General features: G+C 39.8%; 1 protein-coding gene across 5 annotated transcripts in view; it reads left to right on the plus strand.

Annotated features, from left to right (window-relative positions):
• TOM1L2 (target of myb1 like 2 membrane trafficking protein) overlaps window positions 1-17,481 on the plus strand; it is a 151,148-nt gene that overhangs the window by 52,962 nt on the left and 80,705 nt on the right. For all 5 annotated transcript variants that reach the window (XM_069087874.1, XM_069087876.1, XM_069087872.1 and 2 more), the window contains exons 2-4: window positions 2,016-2,100; window positions 7,136-7,214; window positions 12,378-12,527. In XM_069087874.1, the coding sequence (XP_068943975.1) occupies window positions 2,016-2,100; window positions 7,136-7,214; window positions 12,378-12,527 (314 nt within the window). The remainder of the gene's footprint in view (window positions 1-2,015; window positions 2,101-7,135; window positions 7,215-12,377; window positions 12,528-17,481) is intronic.

Genomic DNA, 17,481 nt, shown 5'->3' on the forward strand with positions numbered 1-17,481 from the left:
GGATGGATGGATGGATGGATGGATGGATGGATGGATGGATGGATGGAGAGATGGATGGATGGATGGATGGATGGATGGATGGATGGATGGATGGATGGATGGAGAGATGGATGGATGGAGAGATAGATGTTCTAGAAGCAGAATCCACAAAACTCTGCAACTGACTAGATATGAGGAGTGGGGAATAGTAAAAAGCCAAGAATGATTAAGAGGTTGTGAACCTGGACAAAAACATAGAGACATTCTTGGCAGAAATTGGAAAGTTAGGAAGAGGAGAAGACTTTCAGGGAGAAAGATAATCCATTCTGCTCTGAATATGTTGAGTTTGAGATGTCTATGGGATATACACTTGGGAAAGTCCAGTAGGCGCTCAGGAAGATATTAAGAGATATAGATATGGGAGTCATCTGCTTAACAATCATGGAGAAGACCCAGAATAAAAGGCTAGTTAACAATGTTATATTCTGTGGAGGTCAAGAAGGAAGGATGAGAAACGAGGAAAGGCCTTATTTGTCAGTTAAGAGATAACAAGTAACTTTTGAGGAATCTATTGAGAAGTGAATGAGAAGAGAGGACGTAGAAGCAATAATCAAGAATACAGACATCTTATTCTTGGAGTTTGACTGTGAAAGGATGGAAAAGATGGGGGGACTATAATTTGAGATGATAGATGGTCAAATGAAAGGCTTTTTAAGGAAGGGGCAAACAGGGACATGTTAGTAGTCATGCCTTTCTGATTTTTGCCCCTGGTTTACTCCAATAAACCCTTCACAGGGAGTCCACTCAGAGTGTTCATGACCTTCCTGTAGATCTCTTGGTATTACATAGATAATGTGTGTCATGTGAGCCATTTGTCCAAACTTTGTTCTTGCTGTGGGACTGACCTATCACTTTTCCCATATATATCTATATTCATATGATATATATCTCATATACAAACTTACACATATATAGCGTCCATATTATCCGTGCTGCTGCTACTTCTGTACAATTTTTCCTTGGTAATATGTTGCAATCTGCTCACCAGGCCACTCTATGTTGTTCTTTGAGTGACCTTTCCCTTTAATTCTTCAGAGGTTGATAATCCATGATGTGTAGCTGAAAAGCATCCCAAGAAGAATGTTGTTCAGAGTTAGGATTTTATTACAGGAAGAAGGTTGGGGTCATTAAAAGTGCTGCTCATTTTCCCAAAGGTAACCGGCCTACTTCTCTCCTCATGTTTGGCCATGAGCCTAGATCATGTCCAGTGACTGCTCCACAGTATGTACGGATGCACCCTCTCCATGGATTGTTCATCCAATTGCATTTCATAGCATAGACAATAGAAGTTTTTCAGTCACTTGGCTCTTCCTCTGTGGCCAGTCAAGCCAGTATCTCTCTAGTAATTTTGGATTAGGAAGCTCAGCAGGATTTGGGGTTTCATGCTGTTTGTACAGTGACCATGTCGTAAGGAAACAAGAAGCATCTGGAGGATCTTGCCTTCTGTAGGGAATCCCTCGTTGATTTAGTCTTTTATCAGATAGCCTCCAAAAGGGTGGCAAGTACCTTTGGCAAGCATATGTCTCCCAGTTTTATGCCATGCTTGACATTAATTTGATTTTTATTAATTACCAGAAAATCATTTGGAACCAAGCCAAGTGAAAAAAAGGTAGGCAGTTAAGCCTGGGCTTGTGTGGTATAATGGAAGGGGCATTGGAAAGGAATCAGAAGGCCTAAAGTCTAGTCCTGGCTCTGTCAGTTACTGGAGACTTTAAGTCATTTACTGAGTAACTTGAAATGAGTCTCAGAGCCTGTGTGCCTTAATTTATAGAACTGTAATAATGCCTGCCTGCCTGTAATAACCTACCTTAGAGGGTGAAGTACACTTTAGATATTACTTTGAAAAACACGAGAAAATATTTGAGAAATTAATGTACCATGTAAGTTACTATAATTGTTATAACTCCTCACTTTCCCTGCCAGTGCCGCCTTTATTCCAGGGGAAATCTCAAAGCTTTTTCTCTCTGCTTTTACAGAAAAGGCTACAGATGGATCCCTGCAGAGTGAGGACTGGACTTTGAATATGGAGATCTGCGATATCATCAATGAGACAGAAGAGGGGTATGTACAAGCATCTGTTAAGTATCTGCCACTTGCAGTATGTACTGTGCTGGGAAGATCTTCAGTCCTCCCATTTGCTCTATTTTGTGTGTACTTTTGTGTGTATGTGTTTGTGTTCTCCCGCATTCGATTGTTAGCTCCTTGAGGGCAGGAACTGTTTCTGTTTTTTTTTTTTGTATCCCCAGCACTTAGCACAGTGACTGATACAAATGCTTATTGCTTAATTGGTTAAGGATTTTTTTTGTTGTGGGACACAGGCGTACCTCAGAGATATTGTACAATAAAGCAAATATCACAATAAAGTGACTCACTAATTTATAGTGCATATAAAAGTTATGTTTACACTATACTGTAGTCCATTAAGTGTACCATAGAATTATGTCTAAGAATAACAATGTATTTACCTTAAATATAAAATACTTCATTGCTAAAAAATGCTAACCATCATCTGAGCCTTCAGTAAATTGTAATCCTTTATCTGCATGATGATGCCTGCTGACTGATCAAAGTGGTGGTTGCTGAAGGTTGGGGTGACTGTGGCAGTTTCTTTTTTTAAAAAATTAAATGTATTTATTTACTTTTAGTTTACAACATTCAGTTCCACAATCCCTTGTGTTCCAGATTTTCTCCCCCCCTCTCTCTTCCCCCTCCCCCCTGCCATGGCATGCAGCCAGATAGAGGTTTTACAAATACCTTCACATTGAACATTAGTCAAGTTGTAAAGAAGGATTGTAACCAATGGAGTGAACAATGAGAAAGAAGGAACAAGACAAAACAAACAAGAGAGAGAGCAGGCAGTTTGTTCCAATCTGCATTCAGACTCTAGCTCTTCTCTGGATGTGGATAGCCCTCTCCATCATGAGGCTTTTGGATTGTCTTACAGTGTTGTGGCCATTTTTTTTTAAAGCAATCGGGGTTAAGTAACTTGCTCAAGGTTACACGGCCAGGTGTTTCTGGGTGGGTGCTAAGTGTCTGAGCCCGGGATTCGATCTCCAGGTCTTCTCAACACTGGAGCCGGTGCTCTTACTCACTGAGCCACCTGGCCGCCCCTAAGCAATTGGGGTTAAGTAACTTGCTCAAGGTTACACGGCCAGGTGTTTCTGGGTGGGTGCTAAGTGTCTGAGCCTGGGATTCGATCTCCAGGTCTTCTCAACACTGGAGCCGGTGCTCTTACTCACTGAGCCACCTGGCCGCCCCTGGCAATTTTTTAAAATAAGACAGCAATGAAGTTTAACTTATCAGTTGACTCTTCCTTTCACTTGAATTCTTAGAGGCCATTGTAGGATTATTAATTGGCCTATTTGGTATTGTTGTGTCTCAAGGAATAGGAAGGCCTAAAGAGAATGGGAACAGCAGATCAGTGGAGCAGTGAGAACACACACAACATTTATTCATTAGGTTCACTGTCTTATATGGGCCATCTAGGCCAATCCATGCTTGAATAAGAAACCCTTAGCTAATGAGCACCACACGCCTACTCTTTGGTGAAAGGAGTTTTTCCTTTTTACTGGTCATAAATCTCCCCTTTTAATATTTCAAAGGATCAAGTGTTAGAAATAGTTCTCTAATACTAAAATATTACAGAATATTATACTAGAAGTCCATGTTGATCCTTCACGATTTTATCACTTTAGATCATGTTTCTTTCAAGCCTTTCTTCTCCCAGGCTAAAGCATCCTGACTTTTTAATTTCTCCTTATATAGCAGCCGCTGCCACCCTCATCCATTTAGTCATTTTGTTTCTTTTTCTGGACTCATTCTTGCTGCATTTTGTTTTTCTTCAGGTCTCTGTTTCTGATAGAATATCCTCCTATTCCTTCTTCAGCTCCCTGCCCTGACCTTTTACTGTGCTGCGCCTTCCTATCTTCTTATTTCCTGCTAATGCCTTGGTCCCTTCTTGGAAATTTACTATTTCCCACAAATTTCCTTATGATTATTTGTTACTAAAAGGTTTTCTCCTAGGGAGAAAAATAACCAAGTTGATCCCACACTCATCCAGGTTTCTTTATCTTTTTAGTTTATGTATCTTAAAGATGAATAGTCAGTTAAATTTTAAAATAGCAGATCTAATCTTTCTCTTAGAAATGAGAGAATTTTGAGCTTAATAGTATTTCCAAATAGTAAATAATCCTGGCCGGTGGATCTTTTTTAGCTTCCTTGCTTTACAGATGTGTAAGAATAGAATAACAAGTTGGGACATAGAATGCCTAGGAAAGCAGGTTATAAATATATAGATCAGAATTGAGGTGTTAGAGGTAAAGCATAGACTCTCAGATTTAGAAGGGACCTGAGAAGTCATATAATTCAGTCCCTACTCAAATAACAGTCCTCTTAACAATGGGCCTGATTGTGTCTGGCCTTTCCTTGATGACCTCTATCTAGCACAGAGTATCCCCCTGCCTTCCGAGACAGCCTTTTCCACTTTCGGATAGCTCTCATTGTTAGGAAGCATTGTTTCCATATATCAAACCATCCATTTTTCCTCTCTGCCACTTCTGTCCATTGCTTCTGGCTCTGTCCTCCAGGGCAGAACAAATCAAATCCCTTTTTCACGTGATGACCTTTCAAATGCTTGGAAGATAGCTATCGTGCTTCCTCCTTACTAATTCCCTTCTCAGTTCTTTCAGATGACACTCATAAGGTGTTCTGAGCCAGGCTTGACTTAGATGAGTCTAGTGGTTCACCAGGTTCAGAATGGGAATGAAATAAGGTACTTGTCCAGCACTCAACAAAAAAGAAGCATATCTAACAATTGCATAGAGAACATACTTATGCTTTGTCTCAAAATGGAAATCTCTCATCAGAAGGGTGTGTTGCTTAACAGGATAGCTGAACATCTGTCATATCTTGGGAGAACCTCATGGTCCTAGCTAGGTGTTTGGGAGGCCATGTTAACAGCTCAAGCCCTAGTACCCTGATCCAGTTAAATTTTAAGGACAGCTTCCTTCCATTTTAGGGGAAAACTAACTCATCCTCTATGACAGGGACCTAAGTAATTGTTGTTTCTATCACGTCCCACCTCTTGAAATGATCCTATGGATTTTCTAGAGTACCTTCTACCACTTAAATAATCATAGGGACATTCGTGGACCATCCTGACCTCAAGACTATGAGAACCCTTGGATAGGCCACCAAGTGCCATCTACTTTTCCCATTGTCCACACAAGATTGTTTTAAGAGGAACTGATATAAGTACCCTGGTCTCCTTCATCTCCTCACTGGAAGAAATATCTTCCAGATTCCCCTTACCTCAATCTGAGTAAGAATGCTTTTTCCCTTTCTTGGTTGTGTACCCCCTGAAACTCCCATTGTAAATTGGTACGTACCCATGGATCCAATGGGGCTCCCTGGTGTGATAGTAGTAACCTGCCTCCTCTTGTACATTAGGTGACTCCACCTTTCCAAGCTTATGACTTAAACAAATTGCTTCCTGTCCACTTGACATTCTCGATAAGATGACGGGAGCCTCAGAGGAGCCCATGTGTTGGCCCTAGAAAGATTCCTCCCCAAAGTCCCTCAAGTCTGGACACAGATTTTAGTGACTCCAGACTACAAAGTGGGTTGGGGGCTTTTGGAGAAGCCGTAAGTATGGCTCCTTAAGCCCTGATGCTTAATGTTGTGATATAGTTTAACTAGTACCGCCATAGGCTGGTGATCAGTTGTCTTTATCAATCTTGTATTTCAGGAAGCACACCTCAAACTCCTTTCCTGGAGGCTTGTCTTTAGCTTCTTCCCACGCTCCCTGCTCCCTCCTGTCATCCTCAGAGCACTTGTTTGCAATGACCACCATAGTTTTTCAGAAAGCTGCTTTGGGCTATTCCTGTCTCCAGTTCAGATTTCACCAGTTAACATTAGCTGGTCATAGGGGATGGGGAGTTAATGTGGAGACCCATCCTTTCAAAGGACTTCATCCCTTCCCTTGTTAGCCCCCACTGGAAAACCAGTTGCAGAAAGAATTCATCTTTATGGAGCCAGGTATGCAAGAGGCTCCTTCCATGGCCTCTAATTGATTTAGCTAGATTTACAAAAGTAGGTTTTGTGAGCTCCCCACCCCAGTGTAACTGACCAGGAAGAGCTCTGCTTGGTCCCTCTGGGTCATGTTCCAGTGACCCATGAGCTGTTGTTTAAACCGCTTCAGGCTTCCAGCTAGCCTTGATGGTGAAAGACCTGCCAATCTTCTAACTTCCCAGGTTCTCCTGCCACATAGAGCATGATCTCAATGCCTTTTGCCACCCTCTCCACCCTCTTCCAATGTGCGCACACTTATTGGCGTGCTCAATATGCAGTGTCTGGGTCTGGGCCCGTTACTGCAGATGTGGCCTTATCTCACACTTCTCATGCTTCTAGTCTGCAGCCTTAGATCCCATTGGCTTTTATGCCTTAGTAAGCTTGCAATCCACTAAGACGATGAGATCTTTTAAGGTGAGCTCCACATTATCTGTTTAGTCATGCCTAAACTGTATCTCTCTGACTCGTTCAAAAGGATACGTGAGAGACTTTGTCAAATGCTTTGCTGAAACCTTGCTGTAATGTGTCTGTGACATTTCCTTGATCTACCAGCCTTGTTACCCTGTCAGAAAAGGAGGTGGGGCCACTCTGGCATGACCTGTTCTTAATGAAGCCATGCTGGCTCTCGGTGATCACCATGTCCCTTTTCAAATGTTCACAAGCCATTCTTTTAAAGAAAATATATTCTAGAATTTTTCAGGAGTTCAAGTGAGGCTCACTGACTTCGAATCTGCAGATCTTGCCTTCTTCCCTTTTGTTTTTTGCCCTTTTCGGGTCCTGTGACACCTGTTCTAGCCTCCACGATTTTCAGCGTTTGTTTTACTTAGTCCATGTGTGTCTGTCTAAGTGGCTCTGGGTTAGATGTCAGAAACCAGCTCTGGCTTTTACAGAACAGCATTGGATAGCAAATATGAAAGCTTTTTGTCCAACAGCATCACATGTACCTTAGGCACATAGAGAATAGTTTTATATTTTCAAATTTAGCCTGTGGCATCTTCAAGGGTTTTAAATCTATATTTTGTTTTAGTCCCAAGGATGCCATACGGGCCCTGAAGAAGAGGCTGAATGGAAACAGAAACTACAGAGAAGTGATGTTGGCATTAACAGTGAGTATTGTTCTCCAAAGTCACACGAAATCTTCTTGTAAAACAAAAGAACAGAAGTGCAGTTTCACACACCATTTCCTTTTTTGTTCTTTGTATATTGACACATTTGTATTTGGTGATTAATTTCATAATAAATATATACATATAAATTACTGTGTTAAAAAAGAGTCCTATTATTTCCTTTACCTGATATCCAAGTCATTTATCTCTCTCTCCCCATCTCTCTCTCTCTCTCTTCTTCTTCTCTCTCTTGCTCGCTATTTAATTCTATATGCAGTCTGAGAATTCATAAGAAATAGAAATTGAAGTAGCTATGAAGGAACTACAGAAGGGAAAAACCCCTGATCCTGATGGATTTTTAAGCAAATTCCATCACACTTTTAAAGCACATTGACCAATTTGGGTTTATACTAGGACACAAGGATGATTCAGAATTAGAAAAGTAATTAACATAATTACATTAAAAATAAAAAATACCTAGCCCCACAGAATTGTAACAGTGGATGCAGAAGATGCCTTTGACAAAGTGCAACACTCATTTATTCTAAAAACCATACAAAGCATAGCCATAGAAGGATCTTTTTAAAAAATATGATTAAAAAATGTTTTAAAATAAAAGTTAGCATTATATGCAGTGGGAACATACTAGAAACCAACATACTACTGACAGTAATAAGGAAGGAGAAAGAAACTAAAGAATTAAGATAGACAAAGAGGGAACAAAATTATCCCAATTTACTGGTGATATGATGGCTTACTTAGAATATCCTAGGGAATCAATCAGCAAAGAAACTACTTGAGATAATAGCTTCAGTGATATAGCAGAATACAAAATAAACCTACAGAAATCAATAGCTTCTGCCCCCAAGACCTGTGGTCTTGTGTGCATGATATATGTGTCCCTTATATTCTGTGAAGTCAAAATTTCTTGGGTTAGAATCTTTACTGTGATTTATGGCATGCTCTTGAAGTTCTCCATAGTTTAGTTTCCCTCTCTGAAATGTGAGGTTAATACTTGTTTGTTAAGTGTTGTTTAGCTAAGAAATGGAGACATTGTGGTTTCATGAGAGGAGCACAAAGCTGAGAATTTGAAAACCTATGTTCTCGTGACTAGAATCTGGTTGGTAGTCAACTGCCAGCTAGCTCTGTAACCTCAAGCAAGTCACTTAACCTACGCTAGGTCTTAATGTCTTCTTTCTAAAATAAGTGTGATAAAACCTGTCCTATTTGCTGTTCAGGATGAAACAAGAGAGTAGATGTGAAAATTTCTTACAAAAAATGCATGGCATGTATAAGTCAAAGCATTATTTCTCTTGCCTAATCCTACCTTCCTTGTAGGTACTTTTAGGAAGCAATAGATTGAATTTTGCTTTCCTTTAAAGCAGTAATTATTTAAATGAGCGACCTGGAAACCATATGTTTGTGAAATGCTATTGCTACTTGAAAGAACCACCAGTCTTCAGACAAATATAGAAATCTAGGTCATCGTCAATTCATGTAATAAACTAAGATAAATCAGCATACAGGTTTACGATAGTGGGTCATTTATCCCATTTTGTTTTGAAGAGTTACCCTTATAGTCAAAGAAACTTTCCTTTGGCCTGAAGTGAAAAACTAGACCTTTGTGTATTTCTCTTATAAGTAGATTGAGATTTTAATGATGTTGGATAAGAAGTTGGGAGTAGAAAATCCTTCCTTTTACATTTCAGCCAGGGCATGTGTGACATTCACTAAGACGACAGTAACATTCTGTGTATCTGAAGTCATCAGGAAATAAACTATTCCATACAAATGAAAAATCGCTATGCTGTGCTTCGGTGGAATGATGCCCTTCTATTCATGTGTGCAGCAGCTTCCGCTTCTGTACTGAGTGGCTTCAGACGTTGTTTCTCAGATGCTTATGTCTCCTTTTCTGTCTTCTTCCTCACTGTCAGTTATCCGTGTTGTCAGTATGTTTGATGGTAGCCATGCCTTCCAGCCTCACTTGAATCAGCTGTGAACTGGGGAGCCAGAAAAAACAAAACTTGTTAAAATTATGTCAAAATTAAGACTAAATAAGTTCTGAGAGAAGACCTGGGAGGCCGTCTTTCGAGAAAAATCTGTGAATTGGGGGATCTCTGTTTTGGCTCGATCCTTTTTTTTGCTGACTTTCTTACCTTACTCAGATGTGTTATAAATGGTTCTGGTTGCCAGATCCGTGTCTTCCAGTCCAGTGTTGTTGTACATTGTTTGTTCTTGGTGCTCTGAAGCCCACTCTAACCTAATAAGACTGGGGAGGAAATGTGTGGCTTGGGGCTTCAGGATCTATTGTGAGGACATCAGGGTAGGTGTGAAATCAGGCGGGACCTTGTTCTTCTAGTGTTTACCAACTCAGAGAGGTTTCCTAGATAGATGGATAGATGAGAGAGAGAGAGAGAGAGAGAAAGAGAGAGAGAGAGAGAGAGACAGAGAGAGAGAGAGAGAGAGACAGAGAGAGAGAGAGAGAGAGAGAGGGAGGGAGTTTTTAAAATTATTATTAAGGCTTTTTTTGTGCCAGGTACTGTGCTAAGTACTGGGTGTACAAATACAAGGAAAATCTTTCTCTTAATCTCTTGGGGGTAGCAGCAGATCTGGTTTACCTCATAGCACTCACCATTCAATTTCAAATTGAATTGACTTGGACTTTTGGGAACTGAGCTAGGGTCTGTGATCCAAACAGACTTTGATAAATTGACCTTGAAACTTTCTGGCCTAGAAAACAGGGTGGTTGTGTTCCTTGCAGCACCCTAAGTGTGAGAAATTTGTCAGAAATAACTGAAAAAAATATGGAAATATGCCCACCTTAAAACTGGAGGTATTGATTGATTTTCAGTCATTTTCATGTAAGCAAATTAACTGGCTAGGGAAAGCAAATGGCTTCCAGCCTTTTTCAGTAACCCTTTGAAAATAAGAGATCTAAGGCAATGAAGCCATCAGAATCTTCCACCACAGAGTCCACAAGGCAGATTTTTCAGGTTCTAAGGGAGGAAACTAGCAGAGTAGAATTGTAGAATTTAAAGTTGTGCTTTATTAAAAGGAGACCTGATTTTAAGTAACATGCATATGCCATTAGTAATAGTCGTGGAAACCATGAAGCACCTGAGTTAGGATAAGCCAGAGAAACCAGGCTGGTGTCATGTTAATGTACTATTTCTTTATCTGAAATTAGTATTAGCAGCATCCTTACTTAAAATGTTACTGTTCTACATCAAAACTCTATCATATAGGGCAGTATGGGAAATTTATTAGGTTGTTTTATTGATTTATTTACATAAGGCATTAGGCTATTAAGTTAAAAGGAAACTGTTTTAAGGCAGAAAAATACCTACAGCGTAGAAATTTAGTAGGATATTATACAGTAAAAAATGATGTATATGTGTAATTAACATAAATCTTCCCATGTTGCTCTGAATTGAAGCAGAGGGGAAAAAAAGCAGAACCAAGAGAATAATTTATGCAATAACTACAGCAGTATAAATGAAAACTTACTAAAAAAAAGAAGTCAAACTTGAAGTAAATTTTAAAAAACCAATTCCCAGAGAACAGAAAATAAAACATATTTCCCTCCCTGAGTACTCTGCCCCACCTGCCATGCCAGAGAGGAGAGGGACCACCAGAACAGAATATCGTATATATTATCAGACATAGTTAATGTTTTGGGTGTGTTTGCTTTATTGTTTTTCTTTGTCATAAGGGAAGATTCAGTCTAGGGTGGGAAAAGGTTGAAATCTCTCTATATAAAAACAAAAGGTATCAACAAAATTATTTTAAAGTGAAAAAAAATTAAGGATAAGGTATAGTAATTAAGTTATATAAGGTACCTCTAACTTTACCTGGTTTCTTAGTATATGGATGAGAATACTTCAAGGGACTTGGTTTTTCCTCCCTTCCCAAATGAAGAGTATATGAGAGCCTTTCAGAACTGTGCCGTGCCAGGACCTACTCATATCAATGCTTGGTTTAAACCTCAAGTTCCATTTGCCCAGAAAAAAAGGAATAGACAGTGTTGGGAATATCTCATACCTTAATGCTGGCTGTGAACTCTTCCTAAAAAATACAGTTTGTCTAAGGCAAATAGTGCATATTTATAGTTTAAATTTCTGGAAATAACACGGGGAATGATTTAAGAAAAACCTGGGAAGATTTATATGAACTGTTGCAAAGTGAAGTGAGTGAAACCAGGAGAACAGCAATATCCTAACAATAGTTACCTGTGAAAGACTAGCTAATCTGATTACACAGTGATAGGAGACAATTGCAGAGGATGCCAGATGAAAGATTCACCTCCAGAGAGAGCTGATGAGCAGAGTGCAGACTGAAGCATGTTGTTTTTCATTTTCGTTTTCTTGTTTTTCCCCCCAACATGGCTGATACAGAAATATGTTTTGCATGATACCACATGTATGAAGAGTACAATATTGTTTGCCTTACTAGTGGGTAGGGGGCCTAGAGGGAGGGAGAGAATTTGGAACTCAAAATTTAAAAAAAAATTAATGTTAAAAAGTATTAAAAATTAAGAAATTTTAGCTAATGTTGCCATTGTTTATGTATGCTCTCTCTTTGAGAGTTAATGTAGGCTAGGGGCGGCTAGGTGGTGCAGTGAATAGAACACCAGTCTTGGAGTCAGGAGGACCTGAGTTCAAATCTGGCCTCTGACACTTAACACTTATTAGCCATGTGACCTTGGGCAAGTCAACCCCAATTGCCCAGCCTTCCCCCCTCAAAAGAGAAAAAAATAGTTAATGTAGGCTGTCACAGAATCCTTTCCTTGTGACAGAACTGGTATCTTATTGGCTAAGCCCAGACAGAAGAGTTAAAATGCTCGTTTTGGGTTTTTTTTTTTTTTTGCCTTTTTGGAGGGCAATTGGGGTTAAGTAACTTGCCCAAGGTTACATGGTTAGTATTTTTTGTGTGGGTGTTAAGTGTCTGGGGCCAGAACTAAACTCGGGTCCTCCTGACTCACTGTGCCACCTGCCTGCCCCTAAAATGCTCATTTTTTTAGGGGAAGTCAGTCATTTTGATCTTACTAAAATACTAACTCCCTGTCACATAAAACTGGCATTTAAGTTACCAACTAATTCCCTGATTTGTGGGGTCCCAGGTAGTTGCTCCAACAGTGGTGGCCTCTTTTCTTTTCTCAATTAGGTGCTGGAGACATGTGTCAAGAACTGTGGCCATCGATTTCACATCCTCGTGGCAAACCGTGATTTCATAGATGGCGTCCTTGTGAGAATCATCTCCCCTAAGAACAACCCTCCGACTATCGTCCAGGACAAAGTACTGGCTTTGATCCAGGTAGGCTGCGCTCACTTTCTGTTTTAAGTTCATTCGCCTCTGGCTGAGGGGGTGAAGTGGGGCCAGTTGTGAAGTGCTTCTCATGTTTCCCATGATCTGTAGGAAAAAAAACCTTCAGGTTTCTAGGGTTTTTAAAAATGTCCTTAGAAAAGTATATTTTTGCTTACTGAGCCTATTAAATTCTAAATAGATTCTGAACCAGGAGATCAAGATGTAGTTATGGGTTCAAAACCTTAACTAGTAAAACACGAAGCTAGTTGTTGACGCCAGAGCCCTCCTCAAACCCCATCCATCTGTGTCTGTCTATCAGCTCTGTCTCTGTTCTGTCAGGATTCTCATAAGTAACACTTCAGGAGGTGGGGGTCTCTCCTCCCCTGCCCTGTTCAAGGAATTGTATCCCCTAAAAACAATGCTTCTCTCTTTGTCGCCCTGTTGATCTCAAGGCTTAAGGAAAATTAAAAGTATCTCTTCCTCCAAAAAAGAAAAATTGGGATGGTATTTAGCCCCAAACATGGCTATGTCTGAAATCAGACCATAAAGTCGCAGTAGGGCTTTCCTAAGCTTTTGTAATGTTATCTGTTTCTTTTGTCACTGGGGTAGGAATCATGAGTATCATGGGAACAAATTATAAATACAAATGATGAGATTTGTCCCAGAATCCACTGGACCAAGGCACAGAAGATTTGTATTCTCCATCCTGCTTTGCTGCTCACACACACGTGACTTTGAGAAAATCAGTCAGTCAGCAAGCATTTATTAAGCACTTGCTATGTTGACTTTGGTAAACATGAAGCACCTATTATGTGCCGGGCACTCTGCTAAGTGCTGGGGATACAAATAAGGAAAAGAAAGGGAGACCTTACCCTCAAGAAATTTACAATCTAATGCTGAGAAGGCAGCGCACAAAAGAACATGGAAAAGTGAAAGGGATGGGATGAGTCAGTGAAGGTTCCTGGTGAAGGGCTTGAGGGTAGTGGAGGTGAATGCAAGGAATGTAGCTGGTGGGAAGTGGCTGGATTGCATGCCCTCTTTAAATTAAATTGAGACTTTAGATGCCATTTTTTGCTTAGCTCTCCAAGCAGAGAGGCAGAGGGTACTGATGAGGTGTGAGTACCAGAACTGATGTAATCTCCTTGATGATGAGCCTTTCCTGGGAGCATGATGATGGTGGAGTCAAATCCATGGAGTCGAGCTGTCGGGAGGATCTGTACTGACGATACAAAGGAAGACCTTTCTTTACTCAGTCTCATGGGGGAGACAACTTGCAGACAACTGTGTATAAGCAAGACAGATACAGGATAAATTGGAGATAATCTCAGAGAGAAGATACTAAGATTAAGGAGAACTAGGAAAGGCTTCTTGCAGAAGGGGAGACTTTATCTGGGATTTGAAGGAAGTCAAGAGGCAGAAGTGAGGAGGAAAAAAGTTCTAGGCATGGGGGGGGTGGCCAGGGAAGGGGGAGGACCACCAGTGAAAATGCCTGGAGTTAGTGGAGCGTCATGTTCAAGGAAAAATAATATTTCTTTATATTCACCTACCATAATTTACTCAGCCATTCCCTAATTGATGTATACACTTAGCTTTTTTCTAGTTTTTGCTGTTACAAGTAGTGTTCTTGAGAATATTTTTTTTTAATCTGTGAGGTTTTCTTTTCTTTTCAATAGCCTTCTTAGGATAGAGCTAGGTTAAACAGGATGCACATTATTGTAACATTTATTGTATAATTCTACATTCCTTTCCAATGATAATTTCCCCCAAAAAATGTTACCTTTTGTTATCTTCACGGATTTGGTAGAATTCAGGTGAGATCTGAGTTATTTTAATGTACATTTCTCTAATTATTAGAAATTTTGAAAACTTGTCCTTGTGATTGTTGATAGTTCGTGCCTTTTAAGAATTGCCACTTCACATCTTTTGCCCTCTTACTGGTTGGAGAATGATTTATACTCTGTTAAATCTCAGTTATTTATAAACTTGTCATGTCAGACTTTTATTGGCATTGTTTGATACAGAGATTTTTTTTTCCATTTTGTTTTTAACTTTGGTTCTCTCTTCTTTATGGTAGACCGTCAAATGTTTTCCCCATGCTCTAGGAATTAATTTTTGTAGTTCCTTCAGCTATTACTTGGAAGTCATAATTGTCAGGCCTCTCACTGTCCTATGAAAATACTGTAAATTTGCCAGGATCTCTCTTAAAGTGTTGCTTCCAGAGCAGAACACAATACGATAGGACATATAATCTTCATACTGGGGACTTTTCTCATACTAGAAATTCTTCCCAGTATGACCATAGAAAGTCAAAAAGTATATGATCTGTTTCTTGTTAGTATATAGATGCTAAAGGTAAGCCATGCCAGGGTAAGGTAGAGCAGAGATATGTGATTGTTGGAAAAGGGAAGGCCTGGTTCAGCTTCTCTTGGCACCTTTCACCCTAGAGCACAACATTGGTTACCGGCTCTCTGGGAATTAAATATAGTCTGATATCACGTCAGTATTGATATGACATCTATAGCAAAATTGTCCTTAAGGTGGCTGATATTACTTGTGATGACAAATATGAATTGGGTTTGTTTCAGAAAAAGCAGATTACCAAATACAGTTTTCTAATCATGCTCTCAAACTAAATGGCACCGTGCCTGACTTTTTTTTAATTTATTTTTTTGCTTTTTGGAGGGCAGTTGGGGTTAAATGACTTGCCCAAAGTCACACAGCTAATAAGTGTGTCAAGTGTCTGAGGCCGTATTTGAGCTCAGGTCCTCCTGACTCTAGGACCAGTGCTCTATTCACTGCATCACCTAGCCACCCCGATGTAATGGATTTTTACTTCCACGATAAGGTTTTTACTTCCCATAAGTAACTAAGATGATTAAAACAATGAAGTGACTTCTTTGAAGATAGACTAAAAAAGATTAGGTTTTCTTCGTCTATAAAGACTGAGATTTTTAGGGGACATAATGGACATCTATTTCCCCAATGAGATTGTAAACTCGTAGAGAAAGGGACCCTTTTTTGTTTCATTTCAGCCTTTATTCAATCACTCAGTAGCTTTGTGACCTTGGACAGTTCCATTCCCAGTTCTAATATTCCCCTCCCAGGCCTCATTCCCATGCATTAAATGAAGGGTTTGGGCAGACATTTGTCCAGGGTCCTGTCTTTACTCTGAGATCCTGTGACCTTAGAATATTTAGTAAGGTGCTACTTGCATGTTGTAGCAAAAATAAACATTTGTTGGATAAATGAATCCTAAAATTCTGAAAGAAATGGACAAAGTCAACACAGACCTGTTCACAGACCTCTCCTCTCCCTTCACTTTGACACTTGAAGGGAGTATATTTAAACCCCCCCCCAAAAAAAAGGCCCTATTATTTTAAATAGCGGGTAGGAAGCATACAGCTACAGAGGCTGCTGACATTGCTGGGGTCGGGAAGGTAAACTTGTCAGTGTCTGAGCCAGCAGTCATGTACCATCAGCTCCAGTGTGAAGTGAATGCTTACCACATGGAGGACATAGTATGAGGGGCCGTGATGACCAGCTGTGGGAGAGACACTGCTGTCAGGCACTTAGCGCTGTTCTGAGGATTCAGCACAGAGGCTTTAAAAGATAAGTAACAATGTAAGGTAGTATGTGCTAAGGGCCACCCCAGTGACACACACAATGATTGCTCTCTGTCCTTGGCAAAGGTTTTCTATAGGAGGTGGTCTTTTAGCTGGGCTCTGAAGACATTTCAGGACATGTTTCTGACCTTTTGTGGTTGAAGGGCCTCATGGAGAGCTATTGCCCTGCTCCTCCTTCAGTGAAATACTCTCAGTGGGGCTCAGATCAGAGGTCAAATAATGAGTCAACAAGTATTTATTAAGCATGTAGAAGGATGTACAGGATAATGACATGTAAACACAAAGTAATTAAGGGGGTATGGCACTCGTATTTGGGGAAATCAGGAAAGGCTTCTGGAAGTATTTGAAGTTGTATTTGAAGAAGTATTTGAGCTGAGTCCAGGAAGAAAGGCTTCTCAGGCAGAATCGAGGAGGGTTATACAGGTCTATCCATAGGACCCATACATGAGGTCTCATCCAACATAGGATTATTCGCAACTTGCCTAAAATTATAAAACTATTGTTTTCTTTTTTAAAAAGTATTCTCCTTTGTTTTTATATCATATATATTTCCCCAGTGTATCTCTTTACTCCCCTTCCAAAGATTGATTCCTATACAAAGAATTTTTTAAAAGGGGGGGAAGGGTACAATACAGCAAAATCACCCAAAACAAAAATGTCTGACATAGACTTCATTCCACATTCATGGTCCTCCACCTCTGTAAGGAAAGAGCAGGGTTAGCTGCCTTATGTCTTGTTTGGGGCCAAATTGGGTTATTATAATTTTGTAACATCCATTTCGATTGTTTTATAATGCTTGATTTTTCAATTCATATTGAATGTCGTATTATTCTATATACTGTTTTTCTGGTTCTGCTTTGCATAGTTTGGTATGTCTTCTCATACTTCTCTGTAATTATCCTATTCATCATTTCTGAAAGCACAATAATATTCTATCATACTAATACATTACAACTTGTTCATCCACTTACAGGTCACAGGTAGATATTTTGTTTCCAGTTCTTTGCTACTATAAGGAACCCTGCTATAGGTATTTTGATATATTCTGGGCTCTTTCTTTCTTTCACTAACCAACTTGGGTTATATGTGAGACAGTGGGATTTCTGGGTCATAGGGTAAGGATATATTAGTTACTTTCTTCCTTTGGTTTCAGATTGCTTTCCAGAATGCTAGGCGTAATCTCCTGCTTCACTAAGAGTACATTAGTGTGCCTGTCTTTCCATACCCCCTCCAACATTGACTGTTCCAACTGACTTATTTTTTATCTTTGCCAAATTTCTGAGTGTAGAATGGAACCTTAGTTGATTTGACTTTATTTCTTTTACTTTAATATTGGTTAC

Source organism: Petaurus breviceps, unplaced genomic scaffold, assembly GCF_028583685.1.
Source record: "Petaurus breviceps papuanus isolate PSGF00001 unplaced genomic scaffold, PetGlider_PUasm1.0 183, whole genome shotgun sequence".
In the NCBI taxonomy this organism is placed as follows: domain Eukaryota; kingdom Metazoa; phylum Chordata; class Mammalia; order Diprotodontia; family Petauridae; genus Petaurus; species Petaurus breviceps.